The 12428-nt window shown below is 49.4% G+C and overlaps 1 protein-coding gene across 1 annotated transcript in view; it reads right to left on the bottom strand.

The window, feature by feature from the left end:
- Window positions 1-12213, bottom strand: part of Kcnk5 (potassium two pore domain channel subfamily K member 5) — a 40868-nt gene extending 28655 nt beyond the window's left edge. The window contains exon 1 of the mRNA XM_076860179.1: window positions 12028-12213. Coding sequence (XP_076716294.1) covers window positions 12028-12213 — 186 coding nt within the window. The remainder of the gene's footprint in view (window positions 1-12027) is intronic.
- Between the last annotated feature and the right edge of the window lie 215 nt (window positions 12214-12428).

Genomic DNA, 12428 nt, shown 5'->3' with positions numbered 1-12428 from the left:
TCTGAGATCAAACAAGGGAGGGGTGCAGGCATGCTTGGCCTCCTGGGCTCCTGCATCTGCCCTCTTGGTTCTGCAGTATGCAGTCCAGGGAAGGTCCCTAAAAGGCAGGAGGAACCAGGCCTCATTCTGCTTGCAGTGGTCCTCAAACAGGCACTGTGTGCCTAGTACATAGTATGTGCTTAGTAAATATCTTACTAAGCACTTAGTAAATATCTGAGTGGAGACTGGCTGTTTACTAACTTAAGGTCCTTGAAAGCAAGGACCACAGCTCCCCTCCAGCACCCAGCCCAGGACCTAGGACAGGGACCTGCTAACAACTCACATGTACTGCCAGGGCCTTCTTCAAGGATGGGAAAGGAATTTGGGGGAAATTTGCAAGACAAGGGATAGAGGTGGGGGGAAGAAAGGTTTCCGAGATTATCAGAACCAGATGGGGTGGGAGCTTGGGGGGATGAGGCTGGTAGGGGAATGGGGGCAGGGTGGAGGGGGGGAGTGGTCCTGGAGGTAATCAGACCCAGACAGGACCCCCTCCATCAGGGAAAGATGGCAATGAGCTGCAGGTGGCACTGCACAGCTTTTTCTCAGGATCTTCACCTCTCACACAAAGGTGGAGCAACTAGCCCCCCTCTTCAAATTCTAAGCACACAGAAGCAATAAAGAGATGGAAATGCTAATGCCCTGATTTGATGATTACACACTGTACACATGTATTAAATTGCCATACTGGATCCCATAAATATATACGATTATTACATGTCAATTAAAAATAAGAAAGCCTATCCTTACCCAGCCCCACCAGATGTGCCTTGAAGGGGAGTAAATTTTCAGCACCTCCCTCTTTGAACAATTCAGAGCTCGTAAAACTAAGGGCCAGAGTCTGGGCCTAGATCACCTGGCTTAATCCACTGGGCCTTGATCTTCGAAGAGGCTCAGTCCCTTCCGACTTTGCGTCCCCCTTGGCCTAGTACTATAGCACCCAGGCACAACAGACCACAGAGTAATACTAAAACCACATCCTTACTAGGCAGCTCTGGGGAGCTGGGCCTCATAACATAGGCCCAAGGACAGGGAGACATGGCCACTGCCGTGCCAGGTTCTTAAGTCTCGTGCCAGGTTCTTAAGTCTCGCTAGGCATGCAAAGTCTTAAGTCCTGAGAGGTAAAATCCAGCCAAGGTCACAAGGCACAAACCAGTAGGTAGGTAGAACTGGGATCCAGGGTAGAACCTTTCTCTACACTACGGTTCAGAGGAGGGCTTCCCACCCCCAGCCACAAGTACAGTCCACATAGAGCAATGAAGAGCTCTATGGTTTCACCCCTCTAGATGTGGCCAACAAGGCCCCGGGCAATCCACTGGGCCAGGCTCCGGGCTACACAATCAAGCAAGGCCGGTCCTGCCACCAAAAAAGCTTCTCTCCAAACGTGGGGCAAGTGTCCCCCCTCGTAGGAGGGGCCTGGTTAAGCAGCTGCAGACAGATTACAGGGGGGCATGGGAGGTGACACATTTAAGCAGTGCACAATCCTGCTTAAATGTTTCAGCAGGAAACCTAAATATTTAGATGGAAGAGAGGAAAAAGAATGTACATTTCAAAGCCAGTCAAGAGTCCTGACTACCCAGAGCTCTCTGAGAAGGCTGGTGGTATCTGTCCCCAAGGAGAGCTCAACTCTGACCTCAGATCCTGCAGAACCACCATCCAGGGAGAGTACTGCTGAGGTCCTCTGGACCCAAGAATTCTCCAAAAACGTTTAACCAAGGTTTGGGCCTGCAGGGAGGAAGGATAAACCTTTCCCTATTTTCAGACATGACCATAACTCTTTTGGGGAGCAAGTTGTGGATTAATTTCAAGAAATGGAAAATGATGGGTGACTCTACAAGGGGAGAACTTGTGGGTTTTCTTATCCTACCTTTCCCCTATCTCCAGATTAGGAGCTCAACAGTGGGATCTGCAGGGAGGTATCAGGGACAAGGCGCTCAGGAAAGTGGGGCAGAGGACAGCAGCTAATATTTAGGGAGCCCTGTTACATGCCCCAGGCGTTCTGTCTGACATATCCACACATTCTGTGGGCACGAGGGAGAGGCCCTACTACTGTCCCTGTTCAGAGTTGAGACAATGTGCTCGAGGGCACCCTGCTCACTCCCTGAAAGCACAGCTCTGTGCAACTTAAATCACAGAGGACACCACACAGCCCTGCACCTTTGTTCTGCTTTATCCACCTTCACTGCCAGGTTATGAAGACCTTGTTTTCCTAACTGTAAGGTCTTGGGCAAGTTCTTCAACCTCTGTGGACTATTCTTTTTTTTTTTTTTAATATATTTTTTAGTTGTAGGTGGACACAATATCTTTATTTTTATGTGGTGCTGAGGATTGAACCCAGTGCCTCATGCATGCTAGGCAAGCGCTCTACCTCTGAGCCACAACCCCAGCCCTCTGTGGTCTATTCTATAAGATCACAGAACCTGCTGCAGAGGGCGGCTGCATGGGAATTCAATGTGACGAAGCACATCAACAGCTACATGGTCACCGCCACGAAGTGCGTGATAATCATTGGCTCCTATCACCCTTCTCTCTGCCCAAGACTGTCATCCCCAGCCCCTGGCTCTTCCTCCACACATGGACTGGACCAAAGGCTGAGCCGGCAGGCAGGGTTCAGTGTCAGTGCTCTGACCTAGGTAGGTCACCTGGCCTGCATTTTCCTGTATGGTGGAAACCGCAAGGTCTCCTAGCCTGCAGGCCTGGTTCTAGGAGACACAAGTAACATGCCACCCAATGCTTGGTGCAGAAGGCACCCACAGAATGCTCACAGAACCACCAGCCACACTCATTAAGTCCAAGAGTAAAAATCTATCTGTGTGCCCATTACCCACGGCAAGCTCCTAACAGCTCATAGGAAACAGTCTCCAGATTAGGGGCTCCCTGAGGGCAGAGGCTGGGTTCTGTTAGGAGCCAGGTCCCTAAGAGGCCATGGGTTTCTTCTCCAGGCTTCAGGAAACAGGAACTGAACCCTCCACAGCCCAACAACCTTTGCTGGTGTCCCCGGCCCCCACCATCTGCAACCCATCACTCATCACTTCAAACTGGATTTCCCCTCGTTTCACCACCAAGGCCCAATTTCCTCTCCCTGGCTGGACTGAGCTGAGGGGGAAGACCCTCCGGTCTTTGGGGCTTCATGACACAAAAATGACAGTCAGCAGGGAGGGCCCCCTCTGTGCTTCCACCTCCACTTCGTTCAGGTCTCTGAGTTTGGGGGACAGGGTATCTCCTCACCAAAAGCCTAGAGGCCTCAGGAAGCAGAGCAGAGCTGGGCACACCACCTGCGCGTGGACAGTCAGGGCCAATACAGGAAGGCCACACCGGAGGGAGTCTTAGGACAGATGAGGGCCTGGGGGGACCTCCAGGGGGTCATGGTAGGGAGAGAGGTAACATAATGGAAAGCTGGGGTGAGAGGGGTGGGTCCTCTGAGGCTCTATGGGCTTTCTGGGAAAACCCACACTCCACCACAGCAGAAGGAGAAAGGAAGGAGGAGAGTCCTTATCACAACACACAGGGGTGAAGGATCAGCCCACACAAGTGCCATTAATTTAGGGTTGAATATCCCACTTTTTTTTTTTTTTAAGTTGCAAATGACTGCGAAGTTAGAGGGAACTTTCTGAAATGTTATCCATTCCCCTACTTGAAAAATGCTAAAATCTGAAGGAGTTCAAATTCCTTGGCTAAACCCAGAAGGGCTTCGTCATCTGACCCTTACCTCCCTGGCATGGGGCTGTAGCCCAGCAGGACCATGATGCAATATTACACCTCCCAGGGGGCTATGGGAAAGGAGCCACCGCCCCCACTTCTTTTTCTAGTTCTTTAAAAACACTCAGTTGATAGATACCCCAAAGTGAGACTGCTGCATAATTTGGTAGTTGTATTTCCAGCTGAAGAGCCACCATACTGTCTTCCACAGGCGTTATTCCATTTTACACGTGAAAAGACAAATACTGTGTGACTCAACGTACATGAGATAGCTGAAGCAGCCAAATTCACAGAAACAGAAAGTAGAATGGTGGTTACCAGCAGATGGGTGGAGAAGGAAAAGGAAAATTACTGTTTAATGGGTATCGTTTTAGTTAGGCAAAATGAAAAAGGTCTTAGAGGTCTGCTTCACAACAATGTGAACAGAATTTAACACTACTGAACCAGACAATTAGAACTGATTAAGACAGGAGAATTTGTTTTATACTATAAAAAAATTCAGTCAGAAGTTGGGGATATAGCTCAGTTGGTAGAGTGCTTGCCTTGCATGTACAAGCCCCTGAGTTCAATCCCCAGCACCACCAAAAAAAAATTCAGGCGGGCCCGGTGGCACACTCCTGTAATCCCAGCAGCTCAGGAGGCTAAGGCAGGAGGATCATGAGTTCAAAGCCAGCCTCAGCAACTTAGCAAGGTCTTAAGCAACTCAGCCAGATGCTGTCTCTAAATAGAATATAAAAAAGGGCTGGGGATGTGGTTCTGTGGTAAAGTGCCCCTGGGGTCAATCCCTGATATAATAATAATAATAATAATAATAATTATTATTATTATTATTATTATTATTATTATTATTATTCAAGGCTGAGAGTGTAGCTCAGTGATATGGTATAGCATTTATCTAGCATACCCAAAGTCCTGGGTTTGATTCCCAGAACCAAGAAGATCTAGGAAGGTCTTCCTTATTCTTTGCAATACCACCTAGAAATCTGCCTCGGCTGTCATGGCCCTCCCCACCACAGAGCAGAGAAGAGCATCTCAGAGCAGCAGTCCTAGATAGGTTGAGCAGCTCTACTCCAAAATCCAAAACTTTTTGATACCAGCGTGACATCACAACTGGAAAATTTCACACCTGACCTCAGGGGTTGGATCACAGTCATGCAGGTACACTAAAAATAGTATATTAAATTATACTTAGTCTATGTATAAGTTATAAAAGAAACAAATGAATTTCATGTTTAGACTTGGGTCCTGTCCCCGGGATATCTCATTATGTATGTGCAAATATTCCAAAATCTGAAAAATCCTAAACAAGTATGATCCCAAGCATTTCGGATATAGAAAACTCAAAACTGTAGCTGGGTGTGGTACTGCACGCCTGTAATCCCAGAGACTCAGGAAGTTGAGACTCGAGGCCAGCCTCAGCAACCTAGTGAGGCCCTCAGCAACTTAGTGAGACCCTGTCTCAAAATTTTAAAAAATTCTTTGAAGAGGGTGGGTGGCACTGGAGATTGAACCCAAGGGTGCTAAACCCCTGAGCTATATCCCCAGCCCTTTTTATTTTGAGTCAGAGTGTCATGTGATCCTCCTGCTTCATCCTCAAGTCACTGGGATTACAGGTGAACCTAGCATCAAATAAAAAAATTTTAAAGGGCTGAGAATGTAGCTCAGTGGTAAAGTGCCACTGGGTTCAGTCCCTAGCACCAAAAACAAAACAAAACAAAAAAAACTCAACCTGTGGTGGCAACTAACTCTTTCAGAGTACAACTTTAAGCAAGCTCTGGTGTGTGCGTCCTCAGAGGCTACCCCATAACCACCAGAGCCTGGGCTCTGAAGCAGCTGGAGAAAGATCCCTGCTGGGGGCACAGGTCCCAACCCCATCAAGCCCTCCTTGGGGAGGACAGGCTATTGCCCTCTGCTTTACTCCAGGCATCCAGGGGAACTCAGTGAAATCTCCTGAGATTTATCTCTGGCCCCTCCACTCCCAAGGGAACCCTGGAAGGAGGCAGACCTATGTCCTGGGCTTCCCTACGTCACCTACCTCATTCTCTCCATCACCTCTGCCCACTGGCTCTTGTGGAACCTCTCAGAGACAGCATCCCATGGGTAGGTACAAACAGTCTTGAGGGCTCCTCCCCAGAGCTGGGGACTTCCCTGTCCCCGCCCCCCAACACAATCACACACAGTTTAGAGGCTGAGCCCAACATGACAGCAAACAACTAAGTTCAAGATAAAAGCCTTTGGCCAGAGGTCAGGGCCAGACAAGCCCAGCATCCAAACCCAGAGGATTGTTTCTTTTAAACACCAGACTATAAATAGGGCAAAACCCCAGGAAAATACTCAGAAGCAGCCCCTCCTTTAAGGCTCCCCAGCTCCACAGGAACCTTTCAACACTTGCAAATTTCTGCCCTCAATAATTCTCAATCACTGTGCCCACGACTGTCATCATCTGAAGGGCTCTAGCAAAACTTCAAAACGATTTAATAAAAAAATCACTTTGGTAAAACTCTCACCAGGCAGTTAACAAAGGTGGACGTATCGATTTGCAAGTTTTCGATTTGTTTTGCTTTTTGTTGTAGCAGCCCTCAATTTTTGAGTGAAACAGAAATGAGCAAGCAAGCCGTGAGCCAGGGACCTTGTTCTTCCATTTCCTCTCAAACACCCAACCCACCCACCTTCACTTGTGCAGGCCTAGACGGTAAGAACTGAAGCGGGAGCCAGTGATGGAGAGGCCTCCCCAATCCTCCAGAATCAAAAGCTCTATTGTGGTCACTGAACTTACAAAGGCAGTTAAGTGGACCAGTGAGTTTTTACAATTTCCACCAAGGCTGGAAACAAAGGGGGTGTTCACAGTTAACCCTCAGCTGTCCAGACAAAATTCAGCAGGCCCCAGTGAAGCATGTCAGTCAGGACACTACACGGGTTTATTTTTTCAAATCTGGGGAAGAGGTCAGGTATTCACAACAGGATGTCAGAACCTCAAAACTGGAATTTGCCTTACTACTGTAGACCCGAGTAGGTAAACAGCACTCAGGGTGCAGAAAATGAGAGCAGGCTTACACAGGAAAACTTGAAACGTGATAATGCACTTGGGCACTTAGAAGGGAAAGAGGTGAGTGGGATCCAAGAGGTTTCCAGGAACAGGCAGCTCTGTGAGCAGTTGAGGACAACTCAGTTCAGCCCGGGGAACCACAGCAGAGGACAGAACCAGGGTGATCCTACCTTAGCCCCAGGAGACATGGGAATATTAGGGAGCACCCCAGAAGCCCCATCTCCCTCCCTAAACTAGAAGAATAGGCCACTGCCCATCCTGTCTGGACTCTCTTCCCCCTACTTCTTTTCCCAGTGAATTTCAAATTCTAAGACCCTACCCAGGCTAAAGGTCATCTCCTGAGACCCTCCCTTAGCCCCTCAGACTGAACTGGATCACCTCATTAAGATAACCTCCTGGTTGAGTGGAGTGGCACACGTCTGTAATCCCAGTGACTAAGAAGGCTGAGGCAGGAGGATCACAAGTTCAAAGCCAGCCTCAGCAATTGGCCAGGCCCTAAAGCAACTTAGCAAGACCTGTCTCGAAATAAAATATAAGAAGGGCTGGGGATGCGGCTCGGTAGTTAAGCACCCCTAGGTTCAATCCTTGATACCAAAAAAGAAAAAAGATTGCTTGTTTGCATGATTTGGGGGTCTGGCAAGAAAGCATAAGAGGCTATTTAAAAAGGAAGATTCTTTTGATATGTTGGGGGAAAAAGGAAGAGAAAAAAGAAACCCTCCTGAACACCTGTGCGGTGGCCCATATCCACGGTCTTGTTCTGGATGAGTGTTTTTATCCTTTTTTTTTGGGGGGGGGGTTATAGGGGATTGAACTCAGGGGCACCACTGAGCCACATCCCCAGACCTATTTTGTATTTTATTTAGAGACAGGGCCTCACTGAGTTGCTTAGCACCTTGCTTTTGCTGACGCTGGCTTTTTAACTTGGGATCCTCAAGCCTCAGCCTCCCAAGCTGCTGGGATTGCAGGTGTGTGCCACCACGCCTGGCTTTATTTATCCTTCTTCCCAGCAGCTCAGTCTCGCCCAGTGCCTGGCACACAATGGCTACATCATAAATGCTCATTGATTAATTCCCACGTCCTGTGAAACATGATACCCTTAGATGTGAAACCTGCCTACACTATAAGATTCTGGACAAGTTGCATCATCTTTTCCTTTTATTTTCCTTATTCATGGGGTGGTCCTTGAGAGTAAATTAAGAGTGTCTATGAAGTGCTTTTTAAAGAGCCGGGTGCATGGTGAGCTCTCAGATCCTTCCTGTTTATGATCACTGTAAACCAGAGGCTGATGGCTGAGGGCTGCCTGCCACTCCTTCCTTTCAACTCAACTCTCTTTTTTTTTTTTTTTTAAAGTGGGTAGAAGAGGGGACTCCAAAAGGAGAAGTCCAGATGGGTGAAATGATGCCTTACTTTAGTAGTGAAGGTGACATCCAGTCAGCCAGGCAACGACAACCAGAGAAGACCGTGTGTGCCACAGCCTGTTCTAGAGGAAACAGAAAATAGAATTTCCCAGCAGATCAGAGTCCAGCCGAACCAATTTACCAAGCTCACTTACAGAGCAGCAATTCAACAGCATCCCTTTGTAGGCCCAAGAAGGAAGACGAAGATAGACCAGGGCGCAGGCTCCTGCAGCCAAGGGCCTGGTTACCCCCAGGCCATGCCTCTTGTTGTGTCACTGTGCCACTTTAACTTCTTTGGGCGTTGGTTTCCTTATCATAATACATAAGGTCACTGTAAAGAGTACCTGAAATAATGCAGGTGAAGTACCTGGCAAGGAGCCTTGCTCTGTGAGTGCTCAATAAATGCTAGCGGCAGAATTGCTTGCTCTCCATACATATCCTGCCTAAGATTTCTCCCTCACTGGAGCCTGCACATGAGGAAAGAAGGCAAAGGTAAGTTAACTGGCTTGATGGGAAACTGGCCAAGCCAGATAGCAAAACCAGCCTGTGCCCTCTCATAAAATCAGGATAATCCACCCACAATGACCAGCACCAGGGAGATGTGCTGTCTATGCTAACTTCCCCAGTGGGGCCTCTGCCATGTGGAAAAAGAGGGGAAATTTTGACAAGAGACTGGGAGAGCAGGCCACCAAAAATCTGGTGGAGCAACTGCTGGAGTAAGGGTTCAAGATGGTTCTGAAGGCGGCAGGAAGGAGCAACCACAAGGTCCCAGGCAGCAGTGGTGCTGGGCACTTGGGCCTGGGCCTCAAAGTTCAACCACAAAAGGAGCCGGGGGGAGGAAGCACCTGACAGCTCTGGAGGATTTCTAAAGGTGCTTTACCCGCCTGTTTCTCATGCATCTGCAAGCACACACACAATCTGCAGCATAAGAAAAACAAACCCCAACCCAGACAGCATACTCCAACAAGCCTACTACCTCCTGCTCCTACCCCAGGAATTCCTTACCAGGGAGTCTTTTATGATTACAAGGCAAATTCAGAACCAGTAAAAGCACAGAACCTTAGGTGGAAAAGGCCCAAGCAACCAGATGGGAAAGAAGATTTCTAAGTTTTCATTTTTGCTTAGACCAAATTTCCTGAGGCTTGAGGCATTGCCCCAAGTCACAGATGAGAAACTGGAACAAGTTAGATTCTGCAGAATAAAACTGATCCTGGCAGATGCTTCCCACTGGTCCGTTTTCATTTCTTGGATTTTCCTGTGAAGGGAGGGGACTCGCCCAGTTGGGATTGATCAGTTTGTTTGGCTGAAACTGGGGACAGATCTGTCCATGTTCAAGAACTTATCTACAGGGCTGGGGATGTGGCTCAGTGGTAGAGCACTTAAACAGCATGCACAAGGCCCCAGATTCAATCCACAGCACCGCCAGAAAAAAAAATAAAAAAAAAAAACTTATCTACAGCATACATAGTGGCACATGTCTGAATCCAACGACTTGAGAGGCTGAGGCAGGAGGATCACAGCTCGAAGCCAGCTTCAACAACTTAGAGAGATCCCAAGCAACTTAGGAGACTCTATCTCAAAATAAAAAATAAAAAAGGGCTGGGGATGTAGCTCATGGTAAGAGTAGCCCTGGGTTCAATCCCCAAGTACCAAAAGAGAAAAGAAAAAGAACTCCTCTATCATCATCTCCAAATCAGACTGTCCTGATACCCAAACACTCTTTCTAAAAGCACTACCCACTTTTGTGGGGACAACCGTTAAAGGAGTTAACAGGACCTCAAAAGAAGAGGCCTTCTGTTTGTTCAAACACCTTAAGGAAGCCGTCCAGCCTCCAAAGCTACCACCACCAGCTGCACCCGGCTGCCTAGCCCCTGGACCCCCCCTTCCCTTCTCCTTGTGTTTTGAAGTTTATTTTCCCACATCTAGCCTTGAATTCTTTCCTTCCTTCCCCTGCAGGGGCAGAGGAGCAGAGTAGGGGAAACACTTCGAGGGCAGCTCAAGGCTTTATCTTCCCTGCCTGCCTGCCTCCCCCTCTAAACAAAGCCCTGGAGCAAACTAAACAAAAACTCTCCTTCTCCAGTGGAATTATTTCCTCAAGGGAAATCATAAAGCGACCCCCTTCCCACAACACACAGAGATACAGCAGACACCCATTAGAAGGAGCCCATCATGTCCCAGAACGCAGGCTAAGATGAACAAAATCAACCAGTACCTTCCCCTCTTCTTTTTCATTTCATTTTATTTTTGCATTGGGGATTTAACCTAGGAGCTTTATCACTGAGTTACAAGCCCAGTACTTACACTTATAATTTTATTTCCTTTCCTTTTTTTTTTTGGTACTGGGGATTGAACACAGGGTGCTTAACCACTGAGCCACATCCCCAGCCATTTTTTTTTTTTTTAAGACAGGGTCTCACTATATTGCTTAGGGCCTGGCTAAGTTGCTGAGGCTGGCTTTGAACTTGTGATCCTCCTGCCTCAGCCTGCCAGTAGCTGGTACTAAAGGCATCACCCTGACCAACCAGTACTTTCTGAAATTCATCCCCAACATCACTTCCTCCTACCTCCACCCCAGAAATTGCTCAAGGGCAGGAAACTTTCCACTGAAATGCAACATTGCCCTGCTAGCCCAAACCTTCCCTTCTGAGGACATTTTTCTAGTGGCCCAGTTGCCAGTGGGAACCTCTGCTCATTGGTACAAATGTCCATCTAATCTGGGGATAAAAGAGGATACTGCTAGTAAGATGTCTTCATGTTTTCTGAAGATTTTCAACATGACAACAGTTTAGTGCAGGAAAGAGGGATGTGGATGGGTTCATTTCCGTTTCACATACTAAGGAAGCGGGCTGGAAATGAGGGACACTGGGCATGCTTCAAGTATTGGGGAGCTGCTGTACATTAAAAGTTCCTTATGAGAGTTCCTTTCTGGCATCCTTCATCTCAGGAGAAATGCAACACCTTGGATTATCTACCACCCTGGTCCTTGTCCTACTGAGGCGAGGCCATTATTGCAGGTCAAATATAGTAGATGGTTGCCGCTGAGCCCTCAATAAACAGTTCTCAAATTGGCCCAAGGTCCCAGTTAGGATGGTCAGCCCCAGTTTACCCAAGTGAGGTCAAAGCCATCCACTGGGCGTGTGCACCAGAAGATAAGACGTCCCCAATGCCAAGCCGGAGGAAACTGCCCTCACTCCTTCCTCCGGGAAAAGGGACTCTCCGAGTTTGGTTGTTTGGGCAACCTGCTCCTTTCACAGAGTTTAACTCCAAGCCCTTAAGGGCTGTCTCCCGGTGATAAGCTTTCCCGGAAGCCTGAAGGCGTCCCCGGCATTCCAGCCACCTGCCCTTCTCCAGCGGGCTCAACCCGCCAGGGACCCCTGCAGAGCCTTTGCGGGACTCGCGCCGGGGACCTTCCCGCAACTCCGCGGAGTTCCCGTTCGGTGCAAAGCCGGGCGGGCGCGGCTCTGGCCCTGGAGCCGGGAAGGTGGAGACGCGAAGGGTGGCGCTAGGCTCGGCTCCCAGACTCCGGGAGCGTCTCCAAGGAAAGATAAACGCCTTTATCCGCCCCACAGCCTCCCTCCAAAAAGGGAGGCACCCGTACACCCACACCGAGACACCGGGCCCAGTTCACCCAGCAGGCAACCCCGAGTTCTTTCCGAGCAAACTAGGTTTCCACGAATCTCCGGGTCCCCGGGGGGGGGGGGAGCGACAGGTAGTCGCGTCCTGAACCACGAAGAGGCAGACAGCCTCACCTGTTACCCCAGGACCTCCCACGGACCCGTGGGGGTCTTCCCTTCAGCACCCCTAGGGCCCCGTCGACTCAGGTGTGTCGGGGCGCAGGGGGCCGCTTACCTGCAGGATCTTGTCCAAGCCTTCCTGGCCCAGGCACGGGAACTCCTTCAGCAGATGCAGCTTCTGTGTCGTGTAGTTTTTCTTGGCCTCTTTCCAGTGCGGCTCCTCGAGCACTTCGAAGATCGCCGCCCCGATGGCCAGGTAGAAGATGATGGCCGAAGTGAGCAGTGGGCCCCGGTCCACCATGGCTCCCTAGTGGCCGCCTCGACGCGAAACTTTCCCCCAGCCCCAGCGGCTCCGGGTCAGCCGGCCCTGCAGCCTCTGGAAACAGCTGTTTGAATTTGGAGCTCCGCATGCGCAGTACCCCGTCCCCCAAGCGCCGCTCCCGGGACAAAGTTGCTCGGCCAAGTTGGCCCTCTAAGCGCGGGGAACTGATGCGGCCCCGCTCACGCGGGCCGGGT

This window comes from Callospermophilus lateralis, chromosome 6 (genome assembly GCF_048772815.1).
Source record: "Callospermophilus lateralis isolate mCalLat2 chromosome 6, mCalLat2.hap1, whole genome shotgun sequence".
NCBI lineage: Eukaryota > Metazoa > Chordata > Mammalia > Rodentia > Sciuridae > Callospermophilus > Callospermophilus lateralis.
This window is presented reverse-complemented; position numbering and strand designations above follow the sequence as displayed.